This window comes from Microcaecilia unicolor, chromosome 3 (genome assembly GCF_901765095.1).
Source record: "Microcaecilia unicolor chromosome 3, aMicUni1.1, whole genome shotgun sequence".
NCBI classification, from domain to species: Eukaryota; Metazoa; Chordata; class Amphibia; order Gymnophiona; family Siphonopidae; genus Microcaecilia; species Microcaecilia unicolor.
The window spans coordinates 395940591-395963822 of NC_044033.1; the positions used below are offsets into that span (position 1 = coordinate 395940591).

The following is a 23232-nucleotide window of genomic DNA, read 5'->3' on the forward strand; positions in this document are numbered from 1 at the left end:
AGGGTCATGGGCGGGGGGGGTCAAAGTTGTTGGAGGTGTCGGCAATGGCTGGCGGGCGGGGGGGGGTCGGTGGCATCGGGGGGAGGGCTAAAATGTGCCCCCTCACCTTGGCTCTGGACCCCCCTACCGTTGAAGTCTGGCTACGCTCCTGGCTCAAAGAGCTTACAATCTAGAATTAATCTACAATTATATTCTAATGTATTTCCCTGTTGGCTTTTACACAGCATGCAGAGCTTTAATAAAAGTGCTCATTTGGGCCAGAGCTTTTTACAAGGGATTGAGGAATACACCAGGCAATTCTATAAATGGTCTGGAATTTTTTATGCACAAAACTGTGCACTATTCTGTATTGCACACACAATTAAATTGGGTAACGTCAATTAGTTCTAATAATTGGGTTACAATAATTGATTATTTGTGTTAATTGGCAACAATTTGGATTTGCATGTGTATCTTGCTGGGCGTTATTCTATAAAGAGCTGAACAGAAATCTTATAGTGTGTCAATGAAAAGGGGGCGGAGCTATGGCTGGATTGGGGTATTCATTCACTAAAGATGCGCAAGGGCTCCTGTATTAACTAGTCCAGGCCTAAAATAAGTCCTGCATTCTCTTCTGAAGAAGAAACTTGGGTGTGAACAACTTTAGAGAATTCTTATATAAGCATGATAAAATCATCATAATCTGCACAGAATTTAGTTTTCTCTGGCAACAAAACAGCCTGTCAAACTGTGCCTTACAGCTCTTATTTGGTCCACTGACATAAAACGTAAAATAAGCTGTTGCAAATGTGATCCCTGGTTGTGACTCATTCGTATGTTTTCTGCACAGGGTCATTTTCTTTATCGGTGAGAGATAGAGATGGATCCCACGGCGATGTTATCAAACACTATAAAATAAGAAGACTAGACACTGGTGGATATTATATCTCCCCCAGGCTCACCTTCCCCTCACTAAAAGAACTGATACAACATTATTCCAGTAAGTTACTCACATTATTGGGAATGCAATCTATGCATTCACTGCTCACAGTTTATCATTGTGAAACAAGACAAAAGGGTGGTACTTTCAAGAAACAGTGAAGCGTATCAAGCACTGGGTAAATCCCCACAACCTCGTACTGAAGAAACTGAAAAATAAAGTGTAGAGTGAATCTAAGACCAAAGGATAGAGGAAGGCTGCAAGCAGATGAAAAAATTAAAGAAAGATATGAAAATTATACAGGGAAAAAAACCTCTACAATGATGATGGATAGACTAAACACTTACCCCCCTGTTTACTAAGCTGCGCTGTGTCAGCATTAGCACACAGCAGCCGCTAGCATGGCTTAGTAAACGGGGATTGAGCATTTTCATTTCATTTATTTGCTCTTATATCCCACATTATCCAAAGGATGTTCAGCTCAATGTGGCTCACATTTAACATAACAATATTATGACTCTCGTTTGACATAGCAGTAAAATCATATCCATTGACAGTCAATAACTAACACAATGAATGGTGAAAACATAGATCACAAAAATGCATACATGTTACATTGGTACTAGATCTGTTTGTGAGTCCTAGTCGTAATTGCTAGGTTTCTGCAAGTAGAAAATTTTTAAAGAGACAAGATTTAAGCATATCTGCACATAAGTGCTATTTTGACAATACACACCTATCTTGCATAGCGTGTATTTGCAAGATGGCGTACTCATGGGCAGGTCATGAGCAGGATGCACACTTCTATGCATACCTTATAGAATTCTATAATTTCTTCCTTAGGTTTCTTAGAGATTTTCTCAGAACTCATGAGCTGCTCCACATTTCACGCTGTGTTCATATTGAAGGTGACACATAGTTCAGGATATTTCACTTCCACTGGCTAAATCAGTTATGCCACTCTGATTCTTGGAGGCAATCTGTGTTCCTTCTTGTGTTCAGAATTCGTACTGGCACAAACCCCCTCACTCGCTACTGTGACTGATGATGGCAAGCAGACTGTGACTTGCCAATTTTCAGTTGATCGTAAATGAAAAGATTTGCCAAATAACACTTTTTTTTTCTGAAAGAGGTGGTATGGTAACTCCTTTGTTACCTACCAACATAACAAATCCCAGATTAGAAAATTGTCTCTCTAGTTTCTCTTTCTCACTGATATCTGCCCATATTCTCAAACTATTTTCCCCTGGATTCTATATATGGTGCCCAAAATTGGGTGCCGATATTTGGACTCTGATCCAAGATGGACGCTCAACTAAATTGGAGTGGAGGAGTGGCCTAGTGGTTAGAGCACCAGTCTTGAAATCCAGAGATGGCCAGTTCAAATCCTATTGCTGCTCCTTTTTCATCTTGTGATCTTGGGCAAGTCAGTTAACCCTCCATTGCCTCAGGTACAAACTTAGATTGTGAGCCCTCCTGGGACAGAGAAATATCCAGTGTACCTGAATGTAACTCACCTTGAGCTACTACTGAAAAAGGTGTGAGCAAAATCCAAATAAATAAATAAATTGGCTATGTGCCAATTAGTGCCATTAACTGGTTACTAATGGGTACTAATTGGCACCAATTTGGATTTGCATGCACATCTTATTATGTGGTATTCTATAACACTGTGTGCCTGGTTCAAGGTATTCCTAAAATTTACACACAGTGTTATAGAATACCAAAGATGCGTGCCTAAATTGGGTGCTCACAATTACACCTGAGCTATTCTATAATGGACCTCATCTTTTATATATTACCCAATCGGTATTTTGAATGGGATATAGTACAGAGACTGTGGTCTGTTCTTTGATTACTCAAGCTAAACATTTACTTGCTATGGGAACGAGATCAATAATTATACAGCTTGACTTCTCATGAGCTTTTGATCTTGTTGACCATAGTGTTGTTACAAGTTCTAGAAGAAGTAGGTATCTTTGGGTCAGTCCTAAGATGGTTTGATGGCTTCTTATCACATTGGTTATATAGAGTAATGAAAGATGGAAAGTTATCAGAAATTTGGAACACTGATTGTGCTGACCCTCAGGAATCACCATTATACCCTATGTTGTTTAACATGTTGATGAGATCATTAGGAGTTGAGTTGGAGAAAATTAAAGCTGACTGTTATATATATATATATATATATATATATATATATATATATATATATATATATATATATATATATAAACAGATGGCATCTGCATTCTGCTACCACTTGTGGCTGATGATAAAGTGAATGTGGAGAGCATTGGTTGTTGTTTCAATTCAGTTAAAACATGGGTTAATTCCCATAAACTTAAATACAATAAAAATAAAATAAATTCTTATGGTTTGGTCTGCTTGAAGATATTAAACATGATTTATTATTGTCCCTAGATAATAACTTAAGGGCCTCGTTTACTAAAACACACTAGCATTTTTAGTACGCGCTAATGCTGGAGACACCCATATATTCCTATGAGTGTTTCTAGTGTTAGTGTGTGCTAATTTTTAGTGCGCTCTAAAACCGTTCGCGCGCTTATAGCATGGCTTAGTAAACAGGGCCCTTAATTTTGAAACAAGTACTCGAGTACTAGAGATTATAGTAGACAGCTAACCATGGAACATCACGTTAACAAATGGGTGAAATTTTCATTTAACTTTCTCTGGAAATTGAGGATCGTTCGGAAGAATTTTGAAGAATATGTTTTTTTCCTTGGTTGTGCAAGAACATATGCTTTCATTTATTGATTACTGTAATATAGCCAATTGAAGATGTACGAAAATCCTTTTTCAAAGACTTCAGTTGATACTTGCTGCGGAAGCTTCATTGGCTTCCAGTTGAGGCTGATGTTCAAGTCAAACTTTGTGTTTTTGTTTTAAGATCTTATATGGTTTGGCACCAGCATATTTGACATCCCTCATTGTTCAATCTGATGGTAGGCATTTTTATTCCTTTCATTACCAAATGCAACTTTCTTTTCCATCGTTTAAATTAATTAGATTCTATAGAAAATTTGCATCACCTATTTGATATAAAGCTCCTTCACTACAGAATTCACTACCTGTTTTCATACGATTTGTGAACAATTAGCATTTCAGGAAATATTTGAAAATTTCAACAATTTTCTACTGCAAAGGGGTTTTAAGAAATATAATTATAATTAAATGTCTGATAACATGTTTACCATGGAAATGTCCCAAGAGATTATTGAATTTGTGATTCGCATTGAGCCAAGATAAGGAATTGTGGAATCGAAGTCTCTAATTTAATGTAAATATAGAAAGCATTGAGCGCCAATTTTTTTTCTGTGCTGATTTTGAGTGCCATTTATTGAATCTAGTCCTATGTGTGTTGGCATGATTAAATGTTAGTGAGGCTAAATCATTAAAAATTCCAGGAAGGTCCTGAAGAATATTCACCCCCAATATTCCAGATACATTTTTCCATTGCTCCTTGGAGTGAACTCAGCGGTCAAGCTCCAGAGTGCCCCCTTTTTCAGTTGTTCTCCATGTTTTCTGGACATATTCTGGTGCTTCTTATTTTATTTTGTTACATGTTCATTTCTTTCTTTTCTTCTGCACCTCTGTTTGATGCTATGACCTCCCAGAATGTTTACTCCATTTCTGTTTCTTGGGGCTACAGACTGGTCCTAGTTTTACTTCCGTCTGATGCTTTGATAACCTTTTGAACTGTAAGTATGCACCTTCCCCTCCTTCCCTCACTGCTTCCCACCCCACCTTATCTAGCATCAAATTAGGGCTTTGGACTGCCCATTCTATTCGCAGGAAGACTCCACCTATTCAAGATCTTTTTCCCACTTCTCATCTTGATTTGCTTGCTATTACTGAAACCTGGCTCAGAAAATCTGAAGAGGCCTATCTGTACCAGGCCCTCCCTCCTAACTTTGTGCCTTTCACACTGCTCACTCCTCGTGGAAAGTAGGGTGGGGTAGCTTTTTGTCTTCCCTCCTCCTTCCAATGTTGAGAAATCTCTTCTAGTACATTTTCTATTTGGAACTTCTTTCAATTTCTGCCCCCTGGCCATTCACTATTCTTGTTTGTTATTGCCCCCCTCCCTACCCACTTTTGGCATGTCCTGGAACAATCCTTATCAGATGCTGCTATCCACTTTCCTAACCTACTGGTTATTGCAGACTTTAATGTCCATGTTGATCTTCCACACTCTCCCCGTACTTCAGCTTGTGGTCGCCCAATCTTCCACCCAACCTCTCCCATGGTTGGATCATTTCCTTGTAACCCATTTCATTTCCCCCAGCCCTGTCCTCATTCTCCTCTAGCCAAATGCTCTTCACCTAAGATGTCTTGTTTTCTCTCATGATCACAAATCCTCTCTCTGCTACATTCTTTATTCTCCCCCCCCCCCCCCACTTGTTGGAATTCTACCCTCTCCTCATTTTTTTCCTGAAACTTCTGTTTCCAAAAAAGCTCCAACTCATGACAAAAATCTTTGGTTCCACCCAGACTCCTGCCTTCTTAGATATCAGCTTTGGAAAGCTGAGCACCAATGAAGTAAACACCACTCCCAAAGTGCCACAAAATCCTATTTTTCATCTTTCAACTCCAAATCATCAAACATGATGAAGTCACTCTTTTCTACAGTGTCTCAACTCATTCACCATTCTTCTAAGGTCAATTGCACGCTGCCTTCCACCAATGATCTGGCATCTTACTCATATCCAAAGTTTCTACCTTGTTCAATACTGTGCCTTTTGTTTCAGCCCCTACTCCTCTTTGTTTCCCTCCCCCATCATCAACACTGCTCTCTACACCATCTGTATTCCCAGCAGTTTGGGATTCATCCAATCTACCCTCCTCTTCTCAGCTTATTAATGCTGTACAAATATGAACCCTACTACATTCTCCCTAGATCTGGTTCCATTCAAATGGTTCACCTACCCTACCATGGCCTCCCCTCACTTAGTTTACAAATAATCTCCCAAAGTCTCAACTCTGGTCTCGTTCTTTTAACTTGGGAGAAAGCTGTTGTCACCCCACTCTTGATTCTACATGTCCTGCTAACTTTCATCCTGTCTCAAATCTCCTTTTTGTATCCAAACTCTGTGAAAAATTGTTTTTGGCCAACTTCTTACTCATTGCGAGCAGTTATCCATACTTCATCCCCATCAGACTGGGTTTTGTACGCTCCATAGTACAGAAACAACTGTTACAGCCCTCCTAAGTAAGCTTCATGCCATTCTTGATCAAGGTAAGATTGATATTCTCATTTCCATAGATCTTTCTGCTGCTTTTGATTTGGTCAGCCATCTCATTCTCCTTTCTCACCTTTGTGATATTGGTCTTTCTGGTTCTGTATTATCCTAGTTCACATCTTATCTTTCTGATCGCTCCTTTACCATTTCCACTCCCCCTCTGTTTCTGAAGAACAGTCCCTAGCCTATGGTGTTCCCCAGGGATCGATCCTACCTCCCCCATTGTTCAATATCTATCTAAGCCCCTTAGCCACAATAATTCAAGATTACAATACTGAATTTTTTTCTATGCGGATGACATTGTATTGATTTTCCCCACCTCTCATATCTCTTCTGTCCTTACCCAACTCCAGCTATGTATGGATGCCTTAGCAGATTGGCTTGCCATACACAAACTTATTCTTAATCTCTCCTAAACAGTCACTTCATGGATCATTGGATTTCACCCTTCCTCTTCCATTACTCCTATTCTCTTCAACAGACCCATCCCAACTGTAAATTCTTTTCATTATCTTGGCATTATCAAAAATTAACTTTTGATCCTCAAATTGCTCATATCATTGAACTCAGATTTCTAACCCTAAAGAGGCTTCAGTTTATCCATAGCTATTTAGACTTTCCTTCTCTTCATACCTTGATCCATGCTTTTCTGACATCATGGCTTGACTACTGTAATGCTATCTACTGTGGTATCTCTAAATCTTCTCTTCTTACATTACAAACTGTTCAAAACTCAGTAGCCCATCTTTTATACAAGGCTCGAAGATTTAATCATGCTTCTCCCCTTTTGGTAAAATTACACTGGCTCCTCATTCACTTTCCTCCCATTTTTAAAACCTTTTGCTTCACTCACAAGGCCCTTCACTTAGGCTCCCCCTCTTCTCTCTCTTCCCTGATTATACCTTATACCCCTCTAAACCGTTACCTTAGATAACTAAATGCCAATTGTCTTACATTACCTTCCCCTCGAATGGCCCATTACAAGTCCACACATACCTTGGATTTCTTCTTCATTGCTCCTAAATTCTACTCCCACAAAACTTGTTTTCCCAAATTCAAGTTGTTGTTGTTGAAGACCCATTTTTTTCAGTTGGCCTTTGGGTCTATGGATATATCCTTCTGACTTGCTCCCTCAAATAGGTCCAGGGACTCGGGGCTTTCCCTAATTCTTGGAGGAGGCTTTGATGTTGGTCAGGCAGCAGCGATCCCCCAATCGCTGCTTTCCATGCCGGTTCCATGGTTCTAAATAGTGGCCATAAACTTTTGAGAGACTACTGTTAGAAGTCATAGCCTCCATTTTGTTTCTCGGAGCCGGCACGGGCAGCAGCATTTGGGGATCTTTGCTGCCCGACCAACATCAAAGCTCCCTCCATGAATTGGGGAAAGCCCCGTGTCCCCAGACCTACTTGAACCGTTTGGGTAGGTCTAGGGACTCAGGGTTTTCACTTGCATCTTTCACTGGGGGTGCAATGGATGGGGGTGCAAAGAGGGTTTCTCCCTCTCCCTGCCCTCCCAGCTCATTCACATGCAATTTCCTTTAGGAATCACTATTTCCACTTTCTGTAACTTTTACAGAGGAGGAAATAGCAAGCGGTTTCCTCTGCGGACCTTTATGCATCAGCCTCTCTGTGCCTCAGGGGACAGCCATGGGCCAGATTGGCAAAAGAGTACATTGGGATAATACGAGGAAGAAGACTGTGGAAGGAAGGATTATAGCACTGCTATTTTCTCTTTTTCTTTATCAGGAGTTTCTGATGGTCTGTGTCAGATTCTCACAAATCCATGTGAGTCACTTGCTCCCCAAAGACCATGGGCACAAGATGAATGGGAAATTCCACGAGAATCCCTTAAATTAACCAAGAAACTCGGTGCAGGGCAATTTGGAGAAGTATGGATGGGTAAGTGACACAGGACTCTCTCATTTTTTAAGAAACTCTCTTCTAACATTTATTATTTATTTATTTCAACAAACTCGATATATCGTTAAGAGCCTTCACAAAAGCATTAAAGTGGTTTACACAATAGAAGTCTATTTAAGGAAAGGGAAGCAACGGGGCAGCTAGATAGATAAAGGGGAGTGTAAAACTAAGAGAGAGCATGCCAGAGGAAGGAGCTATGATGGAGGTAATAAAGAGATATGCCCTAAGCGCTTGCTTGAAGGTGGAAATTATGGGTTGATCTCGAATATGGTGTAGCAGGTCATTCCATGGTCTGGGTCCAAGGTAGCTAAAGGCAGAGACATGGGTACTGTTGAGGCAGAGGAATTAGGGTGGTGGAAGTGAGGAGATTGTTATCAGTGGAGCAGAGGCAGGGAAGGAGGGAGTAAGAGATAAGAAGATTGTTAAGAAAAGAGGGAGGGGGCAGTAGGGAACCTGGATTTATAGTCCAACAAGAGTATTTTAAATTTAACTCAGGCTGAAATGGGAAGCCAATGTTCTTTCTGCAGAAAACCTAATCTGACAGTCTAAAGGGGCCTGCTTCACTAAGGCTTTTCTTCCACTCTATATGTGAAAAGACCTTGATGAATCAGGCTTTAATTTTACTTCATTATGAGTTAGTGTTGTGGAATTCTTTGTGAATATTGTGATGGATCTGGTGCTTCAAAAGCTGCTGGACCTTTTACTGTGTCCTCAGCTACTACATTCTACAGCAGGATAGATGTTGTTCAACTTGCATTTCACCACATGGATGCTTAGGGCACTTGTTATAGTAACACAGGGGTTGATATTTAAAGCAATTTAAATGAGCACTCAAAAATCCTGCCCATTTAAATTGCTTGTGCCTGCCTAGCCACCGTTATTCAGCAGCACTTAACTGGACAGTGCTGCTGAATATTGGCACTCACTGGCCATGTTGGAAGTGGGCAGGCGAGGGGTAGTACATAGGGGAGAGCTGAGGAGGAGCTGGGAGTTATGTGGGTGCTGGCAATATTCAGTGCCAGTGTTTCCAAGCTGCTGGCCAATACAAAGTGCTAAGCTGCACTTAGTATTGGCCAGCAACTTCATAACTTCTGGGTCCTGGCTTGAAAGTTCTCCACCTTCTCTCCCACACATACACTCCTCAAGCAAACTCGGGTCCTCCTCCCTCCTGTCCTTCCTGAATATAGTCTGATCCCCCTTCCTCCTGTCTCCTCCAAGCAAAGTCTGATCCCCCTCCTATCTTCCTCCCCAACAAAACCTGATCCCCCCCCCCCTCCTAGTCCTCTCTAGAAGTCTTAGTAGGTACTCTACAACTAGAGAATGACCCCCTGGTAGTAGTAACACAAGACTTCCACTAGAGGTTACAGCAGCCATTTACAACAGAAGCCATGAGGGGCAGGAGCAAGTGGGGTTCATTTCTGCCCTGACCACCACTAGACCATCAAGCTTCTTCAGGTAGCCCCAGGGGAGCCTGCTGTGTCTTAAGGGGAGGGCCAAGTGAGGGAATCAGGCTTTGCTAGGGGTATGGCAGGGAGGGAGGATCAGAATATGTATGGGGAGGAGGGAGGAACTATAACCAATAATCAGCTGGGACCTGCGTAACTTCTAGGGGTCAGGAGAAGTCCAGTGAGACCTGGAAATTCAATTCTGGTGCCCAGATATGGCCCAGCATGAATATCTTCAGCTAATTTAGTGAACAACAGTCAATGTTTGAAACAATGCTGTCTGTCGCTGGCTAAATTAGCCTCAGATATTCAATGTTAGTCCATGTTCAGGCGTTTTAAAACAGCTGGACCAGCACTGGCTGCATATTGACTGGATAGTAAATAGATGACAGCAGATAAAGACCTATGTGGTCCATCCAGTCTTCCCAAGAAAGCGTCCAGAACCACACAACAGTGTTGCAAACTGAAAACATTTCATTTTCAAGAATACACAAGATAGGCAAAACATCACATAAAACATTAAAAAAGCAAACAAAATAAAACAAATCAATATCATTAGAAAGAAACACTAAAGGCCTGTACAAACAGCTTTTAAACATTTCTGAAACTTTAAATAATGATTAACATAGTAACATAGTAGATGACGGCAGAAAAAGACCTGCATGGTCCATCCATAGTACAGAAGCTGTGTTGAACTGTTGATTACAACAAAGGAGTACAGCCAGAAAATTATTGTTTTGTATCGTTTCCCCATGTTATTTCCAAAAATATTTGCCTTGTTCAGGAAAAACCTTTTGTTGTTACAGGAGCAATATCATTAAGAGCATGGGCACAGTATCAGTAGTGCGCATTCTTTCAAATGAATGAACACTATTACAGAAGAGTGCACATGAAAAAGCATACAATCAATTCAATCAGCAGACTATTGGCATTAACAACCAGTCCCTCTATTGTATCAACCTTGTTGTTACAAAGGAGGCAAACACCTCAGGAGTCCAGAGCTTATCCTGACAGACCGCTCCATTTGTACCTCATGGTTTCTTTCATTGGCCAAAAATCTTTATATGTAGTCTTTTATACTCTTTACTTCAACCATCTATTTTTTACCCATTGTTTAATTTATATATTTAATAAAAACTGTAAATCTTTCTTGTAAACAAACTTATCCCAGCAATTAAATAATAAATCAGTAGCAAATAATTTTGAAAGCCCATCAGGGCCACTGTTTCACCTCATGGTTTCATCAGGAGCGCTAACATGCTCTGTTAACATTCACACTTGTGCCGATGACTTTTTTGGGTTTCTTCCAATGCTGTATTGTTTGCTTTCTGTAACTTAGGGGCCCTTTTACAAAAGGCGCGCTGACAAATGGCCTGCTGTAGTGTAGACGTGTTTTTGGCGCACGCAGAATCATTTTTCAGCACACCTGTAAAAAAAATGCCTTTTTTTCATTTGTGCTGAAAATGGACGTGTGGGAAAATGAAAATTGCCATGTGTCCATTTTGGGTCTGAGACCTTATCACCAGCCATTGACCTACTGGTAAGGTCTCACGCGGTAACCGGGCAGTAATGGTCTATGCACGTAGAATGATGATTACTGCCCGATTACTGCCCACATGCCTGAAAATAAAAATATTTTCTGGCGCGCCTAGCAGATGCACGCCAAAAATGAAATTGCCATAAGGGCCATGCGGTAGCCGGGTGGTAACTCAAAATTGACAAATGTTGGGCGTGTGTAGGCACCTACGCAGCTTAGTAATAGGGCCCCCCAAGCTAGCTTTCTTCTGAGGCTAACTGACACTGAAAATGCGCCTTGCCTTTTCTTATTCAGGAAGAGATCCTAACTTGTTACGTCTAAAACGTGACATAACTAAACTTATTATTTAGTTCCTTTCAGATTTCCTATTATTTAATTTTACACTGCTTTGATTTGAATGAAAGGCACTATATCAAATGCCAAATAAACTAAACTAATGAAAGTGTGGCTTTTCCTTCATATAGGTTTTTATAAAAACAGCATTAAGGTCGCTATCAAGACACTAAAGGAAGGCAACATGTCGCCAGAGGCCTTCCTAGAAGAAGCTAACTTAATGAAGACTCTCCAGCATGACAAACTTGTCCGACTCTATGCTGTGGTCACTAAATCACCGATATATATTATAACAGAGTACATGGCCAATGGTAAAGTCCTTTGCTATTTTTTTTTGTTGTTATTTTCTTTATCTGCTTTTGTAGTAAATACCTGTCCTACATTATGATTAGAAAAAAAGTCACAGAATTGGAAATTGTTACGTAGGAAAGCTCTAGCTATTCTGTACCATGTGGTTCAAATATCAGGAAAAACAAATATTTTTGACTGAGATAGATTTGTGGGGGGATTATTATGATTTTTTGTTGCACACTGCACTTCGATGAAAGTAGCGGGTTACAAGTCTTTGAATTAAATTAATATTTTTGAGGTGCATCTGCCCCTCCTCTAATCTAGTTCCTTTTATAATATCTGGCCATTCATTCAGTGAGTTAAATGGCCCAGAATTATCTATAGAACTTTTAAAAATATACAGATAGGCCAGTTATGCGCTCACCGCATGCCAGAAAGTGCAAACTTGCTATGCATATTACCCGGCAATTTATTTCATTGTACAAACTGAGATGCCCAAAATAGTATTAAGGCCCTGATTTTTTAAATCATTTTTCCCAATAGACAAATGTATGTATTTAATGTTTAAGATAATGTAGGTCCCAGCTGTCACCAGAGGAACATTAATCACATCAAGGACTGTTGTAGGGTTGTGTATTTTTTGATGTTTGAGGCTAACAACCTTGACAAAGGTGTTTCCCCTGACATGCTGGCTATGCAGATCATATGCACAAATAATATTCTGTAAATAATGTTGTGTCTCTTTCTTTTCAGGAAGCTTACTGGATTTCTTGAAGACAGATGAAGGAAGCAAATTACTCTTACCAAAACTCATTGACATGTCAGCACAGGTCAGTTCACAACATAATTAGAGGGGCATAATCGAACGAAAACGTCTATCTCCATGGGCGTTTATCTCCGAGAACGGGTCCGTGAAGGGGCGGACCGAACCGTATTTTTTAAAAAAAATAGACGTCCATGTTGTATTCGACAATTTGTGAGCTGGGTGTTTTTGCTTTTCAGCGATAATGGAAAATGAAAGCGCCTGGCTCAAAAACGAATAAATCCAAGGCATTTGTTCGTGGGAGGGGCCAGGATTCGTAGTGCACTGGTCCCCCTCACATGCCAGGACACCAACCGGGCACCCTAGGGGGCACTTTTACAAAAACAAAAAAAAAGGTAAAAGAGCTCCCAGGTGCATAGCACCCTTCCCTTGTGTGTTGAGCCCCCCAAATCCCCCTCAAAACTCACTGCCCACAAGTCTACACCATTACTATAGCCCTAAGGGGTGAAGGGGGGCACCTACATGTAGGTACAGTGGGTTTGGGGAGTTGGACGACTAATAAGCATTAAGCAGCACAATTGTAACAGGTAGGGGGGGATGGGCCTGGGTCCACCTGCCTGAAGTCCACTGCACCTCCTAACAACTGCTCCAGGGACCTGCATACTGATGCCAGAGAGGTGGGTATGACATTTGAGGGTGAAAATAAAAAGTTGTGAAACATCATTTTTTGTGGTGGGAGGGGATTAGTGACCACTGGGGGAGTCAGGGGAGGTCATCCCCAATTCCCTCTGGGGGTAATCTGGTCATTTAGGGCACTTTTTGGGGCCTTATTCGTGAAAAAACAGGGTCCAGGAAAAGTGCCCTAAATTCTAGCTACAAACGCATACTTTTTTTCCATTATCGGCGAAAGGCGCCCATCTCTGTTCGGGTGATAACCATGCCCCAGTCCCGCCTTCGCCACACCTCTGACACGCCCCCGTCAACTTTGTACGCTTCCGCGATGGAGTGCAGTTGAAAACGTCCAAAATCGGCTTTCCATTATACCGATTTATTCGGTTTTGTGAGATAAACGTCCATCTCCCGATTTAGGTCGGAACTTGGGCGTTTTTCTCGTTCGATTATAAGCAGGTTAGTCTCTTAATTTCAGGATTAAAGGAAGGCAAATGAGAAGCCTCCTGGAGCACAAAGCTGCACAAGATGTTCAAGGAGGCAGGAACTGGCTGACTATCAATGTTGCAGTGGGGAGGGGAGATTAAGATGAAAAATGAACCAAAGGCTGAGAAGTTCCAAAGTGAATTGGTGTCCACTGATGTTTAGGAGTCTATCTTTTGGGGTGGGTAGGAAAGAGGTGGGTGGACCTGAAACTAGGAGGGTTGTTTTTCTGGGTTGTTTTTTTTTTTGTATTTTTAGTTGGATTTGTAGTAATTGTATATTTCAGTTTGTAACTATCCCCCCCCCCTTTACAAAGCCATGCTAGCATTACTTCACTGGCAGCCGCTAGCACAACTTTGTAAACAGGGGGGGTATGAATTGAGTAGTTTAGCTTTTTGAGAGGGCAGAATAAAAGTAAAAAGGGAAAAAATGAAAAACGTTAAGCCACTGCAAACATCTAAAAGTGTCTATATGATGATTTCATTTATAAAGATATGCTTTTACTAGTCCAGGACTAGGGACCTGGTATCTGTCGTACTCAGTGGTGTGCTGGAGCAGGCTCTCAAGGCTCGCAAGAGCCGGTTGTTACGTTTTTAAGAATTTTGGGAGCCGGTTGTTAAAGTAGGGCCCTCCATGGCTACTTTAATAACTGGCTTCCAAAATGTGGGCTTGGGCCCCCTGCTGAATTCTCTTTTACTTTGCGGGTGGGGATGCTGAGCCCTGCCAGCCAAGTAAATAGACTGCTGCTGCTCCCCGCTCCTTGTTTCCAGCTCTGAGCAGCAGGCTGGGATTTCTCGAGCATGTGTGAGAAGTTCCAGCATGCTGCTCAGAGGAAGACGTTGGGAGTGGTGGCAGTCCATTTAATGGCTGCCAGCAAAGGTACGCCTAGTGTGCCTGCACGAAGGGAGGGAGGAGAGAGAGACAAGTGTTGCTACCCCCTCCCCCTGGCCACCCCTGGCCCTTCCAACTGCAGAGCTGGCTAGGTCCAGAGAAAGAGCCTGTTGTTAAAAATTTACCAGCACACCCCTGGTCGTACTGTTTTTGTATTTTATTTTATTTGCTACATTTGTATCCCACATTTTCCTACCTTTTGCAGGCTCAATGTGGCTTACATATAACCGTTAGCGGTGATAGCCGATTACGGTTTGAACAAATACATAGTATGAATGAATACAAAGTGATATTGTGGTAAAATGAGGTATATGTATGGTAGGAAACAGTTGTTTGTTTGTTTTTATATGGATACTGTGGATGTTTTATTGTAAAATGCAAAAAACAATCAAACACTAGATGTGCAGGGTATAAGTAGTATAAATAAATAGCATCACATAATAATACACATTATAAAACATGGCAAATCAGCATAAAACTTCACTGATTTTAAACATGTACACACACTATTACAGAAGTACAAAATGAGGTCCATAATCAGCTGTGCTGTCACTGCCTAACTTCAGGAGGGTAATTTTATAATAGGTCACTAGGTAAGAAGTAGAAGTAGGCACCTATTTTGGGACTATTTTATAAAAACGACATAGGCTCTCAGGGGAACAACATTTTGTACTCATTGTAGGCTTCTTAGACTTTTAGCAGGCAAACTCACAAACACAGTAACATAGTAAATGACAGCAAATAACAACCTGAACGGTCCATCCAGTCTGCCAACAGTTACAATTAAATCAACAATGAATGTGATATAAAATACTTGATCATTGACTCTCTCTTTGGCATTTCTGGGACACAGTCCATTGAAATCCTCCAGGCCTTGTCCTTAGTTTCCAACTACTGCAGTTGCCATCAAAGCCCACTTCAGCTTATCCAAATCCATCTTGTCAATTGTGAGACACAGACTGTAAAAGTCTGCCCAGCATTGTCCTCACATTTCAAATTACTGGAGTTTGTCAAAGCCCTCTCCAGCCCATCCTAAACCAGATTGCCATATATGGCAATCTGGTTTAGGATGGGCTGGAGAGGATCCAGACTGAACATGCCTGCCCAGCATTGGCCTTCATTCTTCACAGCCAGAGTCGTCTTCTAAAGTGCCACTCGACATGCAAAGACACGTGCAACCATTAAAGTTTTGGGTTTTTTAAAATACTATTCATTTTCTCATTAGAGATCCTCTGTGCTCATCTATATCATATCTCCCCTTTCCTTCCTCTCCTCTAGGGTACACATATTCAGATCTTCCAGTCTCTTCTCATATGTCTTTTGGTGCAAGCCCCATACCATTTTTGTTGCCTTTCCTTAGCAAGATAAGACCTCCAAAAGTGTACACAATACTCCAAGTTGGGCCTCACCAACAACTTGTACAGGGGTATCAACATCTCCTTTCTTCTTCTGGTTATGCCTCTCTCTATACAGCCTAGCATCCTTCTGGATATGGCCACCACCTTGTCACATGGTTTTGTTGCCTTCAGATCCTCAGCTACTATCACCCCAAGGTCCCTCTCCCTATCTGCATTTCAGATAGGGAGAGGGATACTGCAAAGCATTTCAGTAATCTATTAGAGAAATTACAAAAGCATACACTAACTGCCAGATTCTATATAGCACCCATAGAGATGTGTACCAAAATCCAGGAGCATTCTATAACAACGCGTGTAACTTAATTGGCTTAACAAGCTATTCAACATTGATAAAAAAAAACACTTAACAAGCAATAATGAGCACTAATTGGCAATTAGAATTTACACACACAACTCGCTAAGTGTATTCTATAATAAACTGCACCTAAATTCTAATGCATGCAGTTCAAAAGGGGTGTGGCTATGGGCATGCAAATGGACATTTCATGGGCATTCTAAACTTTATGCACATAGTTATAGAATATGACCCAGTGCGCTTAAATCTACGTGTAGGGATTTACGCCATGTTTTCATTGGTCTAAATGGAGGCACATAGTTTTAGATGCTGGGATATCAACTAAGTGTATTCTATATACCATGCCTAAATCTAGGCACTGCTTATAGAATATGCTTAGGTGGAAATGTTTACAGTGTGGATTTTTTAGGTGCCTTGTATAGAATCTGGTCCTAATTGAGCAAAATCTGAAACAGAAAAATAACAACAAAGATAGTAAAAAGAAGAGCTAACCACTCGTGAAATATGAATCTCAAAGGAAAGACCAGAATCTATTCAGCTCAATTTCGAAAGTGATCGCCGGCCATCTTCTGACACAAATTGGGAGATGGCCGGCGATCTCCTGAATCCGGCCAAATCGGTATAATCGAAAGCCGATTTTGGCCGGGTTCAACTGCTTTCCGTCACGGAGCCAGCGAAACATCAAGGGAGCGTATCGGTAGGGTAGTGAAGGCGGGACGGGGATGTGCTCACGAGATGGCCGGCTTTGTTCAATAATGAAAAAAAAAACAGGCTTGTGGAGCATTTCGCCGGCTGTACTTGGTCCCTTTTTTTTCATGACCAAGCTTCAAAAAGGAGTCCCAACTCACCAAATGACCACCGAAGGGAATCGGGGATGACCTCCCCTTACTCCCCCAGTGGTCACCAACCCCCCCACCCCCCCCCCCAAAAAATAAAAAAACATTTTTTTGCCAGCCTCTATGCCAGCCTGAAATATCATACCCAGCTCCATGACAGCAGTATGCAGGTCCCTGGAACAGTTTTTAGTGGGCGCAGTGCACTTCAGACAGGTGGACCCAGGCCCATTCCTCCCTACTTGTTACACTTGTGGTGGTAAATGGGAGCCTTCCAACCCCCCCAAAACCCACTGTACCCACATGTAGGTGCCCCCCTTCACCCATAAGGGCTATGGTAATGGTATAGAGTTGTGGGGAGTGGGTTTTGGGGGGGGGGGCTCAGCACCCAAGGTAAGGGAGCTATGCACCTGGGAGCTCATTTTATTTTTATTTTTTAATTTTTAGAAATGCCCCCTAGGGTGCCCGGTTGGTGTCCTGGCATGTCAGGGGGACCAGTGCACTACAAATGCTGGCTCCTCCCACGACCAAATGCCTTGGATTTGGCTGGGTTTGAGATCGCCGGCATTATTTTCCATTATGGCCGAAAACCAATGCCGGCCATCTCAAACCCGGTGAACTCTGACATTTGGCCAGGCCCAACCGTATAAGCGAAAAAAAAAAAAGGCCGGCCATCTTTTTTGAAAATACGGTTGGCTCCGCCCACTTACGGCACCGGCCCCGAAGATGGCCGACTAGCTATTTGGCCGGCACCATTCGATTATGCCCCTCTAGGTCAACTCCCAAACTACACACGAGGTCCTTAGCTGATATAGTAGAGCCATCCCTTAACAATACAGGCCGTGAGAAGGTACAGCTTTCTCTATGGACCCATAGAAATTCTGTTTTAGCTGTATTCAATTGAAGCTTATTCAAAGTCATCCAATGCTTTATAGCAGTTGAACAAGACAACTTGACAAGCTAGCTAGCTTGAGAAACACCCAATGAACCATACAGATGAATGTCATCAGTGAAAGTGTGAATGTGAAACTATGATCCAGAACAATATCAACAACTGGTTTAACATAAAGATGAAACAATAAAGGTGATAAAAGAGCACCTTGAGATACACCAGACCTCAATAGTTTAGGATCAGAAAGGTCCGAGCCATCAAGAACTTATTGGGTTCTACCTTCCAGAAAGGTTTTAAATCAAAGTATAGCTAAACCACAAATACCAACAGACAATCTCGCTAACATAATAGAATGGTCCAAAGGATCAAATGCTGCACTCAAATCTAATAACACCAAAAGCACATCTGTTCCTTTATCAAGATATCTCCAGCAGTCTTCAACTATATCTAATAAAATTCTTAGTACTATGGAACCTCCTAAAACTTGATCGAAAATCTGATAAAATCTTATGAGCTTCTACAAAATCAAGTAATTGGGTCAAAACAGCTTTCTCTAGAATTTTTGATTTAAAAAAAGGTAAATTTGACACAGGTCTATAGTTCCCAGGCACAGCTGGATCAGAAGTAACTTTCTTAAGACTTGGATGCACCACTGTAGTTTTCCAGGCACTCGGAGAGAAAAAAAACCAGAACCCATTGATTAGTGGCAAAAAAAGATTGAACTGCCACCTTTTTAACACTCATCAATAAAGATGATGGACAAGAGTCAGTCATAAAAGCTTAAGGATGGAGAGAATCATCTACATCAATCAGCGCTTCCAAAGAGTCCAATAGAGCAACTGGTTCATCCCCAGTAGACTGTTCAGACAATGGGACAGAAGCACTAGCAGCGATAGACTCACCATACTGAACATCCAAACCAGCTCATATCTTAGCAATTTTCTCATGAAAGAAATCAGATAATGTTTTACAACTCAGCATGAGAGGCAGAAAACAGCTGCTTAGATAAAGAGAAGACAGCCTTGAATCTAACAGGAATCTTTGACAATAATTGCAAGTAATGATTCTTTTTGGCTTCCATTAACATCTAGGCACGTCCACTTATACTTATGCATCTACATGTACCACTTTTGCAAGCATTCTATAACCTACACACATAAATGTTTGACAAACCCATGCCCCGCACTTTTGCCTTCCTCTTTGCATGCTCCCTTGTATTGACATGCTATGTGACTTACACACTCATATTATAGAATACTGCTGAGCTTACACCTCACACTTACCAGCAGGAATGTTACATTGGAGTTGGGGGATATGGGGAAGTATGCATGGGCTGTGTGTGTGTATGTACACCTTTTGGAATATAGGCATTCTGCATTCTTCCCTTCTCTCTTCCATCTCCTTCACCTCAAATTCTGTCATGCTCCGCCTCTTCACACTCTCTCTCCATCTTCCATGTCCCTCCCTATTCCATCTCTCACTCTCTCCCTTGCAGTCTCCCCTCTCATCCATCCTCTTCTCCTCCTCCAGTTCTCTTCCTTTCTGTATTCTCTCCTCCTCTCCCCTTGCAATCTCTCTTCCTCATCTCCCCTACCCTACTCCCTTATGCATTTTCTCCCCTCTCGCCTCTCCCCACTATGCTGTCTCTCCCTTCCCTCTTTCCTTGCCCCATTAACATTTTCTCCCCCCTCCTCAATCTCTTTCCACTTCCTTCCATCCCTCTCCCGTTTGTACTGTGTGAATCTTGGGAATACTGCAGTTTTTTTTAATCATTTATTTATAATTTTTTATTTTACAAGGGTCACTTGCAAACAGTAATACAGAGATGACTACACATTAATACAATATAAGAAGAAAACAATCCCAACTAGATATATGGATTATATACAATCTTTCTCTTTCTTAGACCACAAAGTGAAGAAAAATAGGGAGAGTGAAATAAGACAAGGAGATCAATTAAACAGTAAACAGAAAAAAGAAAACATGGTATTAACCTGATTATCCCCAGATATTACTCATCTAATTCATTATTCCACATTGATCATCTGGTTGGGGAATACTGCAGTTTTAAAGAACCTGGACCCATAGTATAGGAAGTGTCGCTGCTCACAAAACAGTAACATTAAAAAGTTAATTTAAAAGTTAGATTGTCAGTAAAAGTCTGGTAGACTGTCTATCTGTAAAAAATATTTTCCCGAAATGGTAACCCTGATTCCAAGTGCCACAGCTTCACAGAACCCTAGTGGTAGCGTTGGCCCCGTGGGCATGTGTTTGAATATCAAGCTACAACATATGTGTCTACTTGTCTGTTAGGGGCCTTTTTGAAAATTTGTCTTTAAAAGATGAGTGCACACCTATAAAATTTGTTTGATGTATTCCTTTCATTTGCCATGTTTAATTCCTGCATCTTCTCTCTGCTCTTAGGAACCTGTTTATAAGGTGAACTAGCATTTTTAGTACATGCTAAAAATTAGCGTGCGCTAACACCCATAGGAATATTATGGGCATCTACACGGTTAGCACGTGCTAATGCTTAGTGAGTGCTAAAAACACCAGAACGCCTCTACCACGGCTTATAAACAGGACTGTAAATCTGCTAAGCAACTGTAGATCAATTTTAATTTATTCTGCTACCACCAGACCCATGCTGGATAGCTCTTTTTACCTAGATGTTATTATATAAGAAGTAGGGCAGTAGCTTACAGTGGTTTTCCTGTTATTGGATTCAGAGGGGCACTTTAGCTATTCATTCACTCTCACAAAATAAATTATGAGAAGACACACATTTCAGAAACCAACTTTCATTTTTTTGCTGTTGAGATTCAGCTGCTGCTGCCTGCATCTGTCATGGGGGCAGTATTTCCTCCTTCACTCTCAGTGGAAAAACAAAATCAAAGCTGCAGCACATCTGATTCTTTATTAAGCAACTACTCTTACATCTGGCAAGTTGGAAGCTTTTAGTTTTGTTGATAATGGCAAAATATTTAGGGGCCCTTTGACTGAACTACAGTAAAAGGTGGCTTCGGTGTGCCTTTTACGCAGGTCTTTCTCACACAGAGGCCATTTTTACCAGAGCAGTAAAATAGCCAAAAATCCTTTTTTCTGTATTAATGGCCATGTGCGTGTGAACCCCTACTGCCACTTATTTTGTAGATGGCAAGGGTTCACGAATTAATCCTGCGCTAATCATTTAAGCAAGTGGCAATGCAGCTGCACTAACCAATTAGTACGGAACACACCTACTCTCTGCCCCCTGGTCCACCTCCAGTGCTAAAAAATATAACTTATTTTTTAGCGCATGGGATGCATACGCAGAGTGCAAAATTACCGTGACGTGAGGTTAGCGTTCCCTGTGGTAAACACTTTTTTACTGTGGTAAATATGGGCTAGTGCTTACCACAGCTTGGTAAAAGAGCCCCTTTATTAAGTATTTAAACTGCTGTTCAATCTCTCCCTTCAAATTTCATTTCATTGGTTAAGGTTTATATGTCATTTTATTCAACAATAGACATATATAATTGAACAATACAATCTCAAACAGCCAAAATCACACAATAAAGACAAATTAATACATACAATCAAATTGATTTATATATAAAATTAAAACCCTACCCTCTAAAACTTTGTAAAATTACCAAAGATACCACAACCTGCTGATAGCACCCTCACACCTATTGATTTATTTAAACATATTTGTGTTTCACCAATACTCTAGTGCATTATATGAAAACATCCACAATTAATTCTTAGCCTCAAAAAGCCAACTTAAATTTCTTTTTTATTTATTGCGATATATATGGATAAGTTTTGTTCAAATCATGGCAGGAATGAACCACATCCTAAGCCAAAGTATGTTGAAGATGATGTCAGACTCTCAGATTTACTGTTAATGCTTATCTCTGCACTTCTCCTTCTGAAGTTCATAGGGTTTAATATGTACAGTTGACAACCAATAGAGAAGCAATCCTACCACAGGGTCACAGGAAATGCAACCTGGCCTGGGGATGACAGTTTTCAAAGTCATTTCCTCAGACTTGGAGTTGGCTACAGTTGATCATGAAGATTTCTGTCAGACACTGGAGTATGAATTGAGCTTATCATATCTCCAGTATCATCAGATGTTCACCCGTGATGCACACAGTTGCTGAAAGGTGGCCACATTGGGCTTTGTTTTATCAATAAACCACCTTTGTCATACTGGTGGTTCCTGTTGTTTTTCTAGCGTTCCTGGTGTCTCCAGACCAGGTTGCATTTCCCTTGACCTTGTAATATGTACAAAACAGACAATATTGCAAGATACATTCATCACGCTGGTGGTACCCCGTACAATTAGGGCAATTTCAATATCCTTACACCACATTTACTTGGTCTTTGACAGCAATTTGTTGGTACATGAGGATCTTCTCTCTCCACATGTAGCACAGAATGACTGTTTGGTACCAACACATCTATTAATGATGCCATTGTTTTGCTTCTCACCTTTATCACAGTGTCCAGTCTTCTTGCTCTGAGTTTTATCTGTGGGAATCAGAATGTCACAAGTGATCAAAGCATCTTCATTCACAGTTCTGTCAGGGTCATGATTCTGGTATTTTTCTGGATTCTCACTGATCCCTCCTGGCATGAGCCTGCAGGCTATAACTCTCAGCCATTCTATCCTTCCCCTTTTTCCACCTCCCTTCCTTCCTATACATATTTTAGTGATAACTAGTAGTAGTAGTAGTAGTAGTAGTTCTTCTTCTCATCCCTCTCCTCTTAACTTACCCTCACCACTTTATCTTTTTACTTCACACTACCCTTCTTGTTTATTGTATTAGTATTGTAAACCGTTCAGATTTTGGACCTATGATTATTGATACAACCTGTGCTAAAAGTGCATGTCACTAGAAGAGCAAGGTGCCTGAGGTCCATTTCCACAGAAAAATATAAGCACTATTGAGCAGTAGCTATTTAACTATAGAACTGGGTTCAGTTCCCACTGCAGCTCCTTGTAACCCTGAGCAAGTCACCTAACCCTCCATTGCCTCAGATTGTGATCCTACTAGAGATAGAGAAAGTGCCTGCATATAATATTCAGGAAGGTGATATATCAAATCCATGACCTTTTACCTATTGGTCTCATTTTCGAACGAGAAGGACATCCATCTTTCGACATAAATCGGAAGATGGACGTCCTTCTCCCAGGGACATCCAAATCTGTGTAATCAAAACCCGATTTAGGACATCCCCTCTATTGCATTCTGTCGCAAGGATGGCCAAAGTTCAAGGGGGCGTGTCAGAGGC

At 41.1% G+C, this 23232-nt stretch overlaps 1 protein-coding gene across 1 annotated transcript in view; it reads left to right on the forward strand.

The window, feature by feature from the left end:
- Positions 1–23232, forward strand: part of BLK (BLK proto-oncogene, Src family tyrosine kinase) — a 174804-nt gene that overhangs the window by 110752 nt on the left and 40820 nt on the right. Inside the window, exons 7-10 of the mRNA XM_030195569.1 lie at positions 830–979; positions 7926–8078; positions 11546–11725; positions 12459–12535. Of these exons, the coding sequence (XP_030051429.1) occupies positions 830–979; positions 7926–8078; positions 11546–11725; positions 12459–12535 (560 nt within the window). The remainder of the gene's footprint in view (positions 1–829; positions 980–7925; positions 8079–11545; positions 11726–12458; positions 12536–23232) is intronic.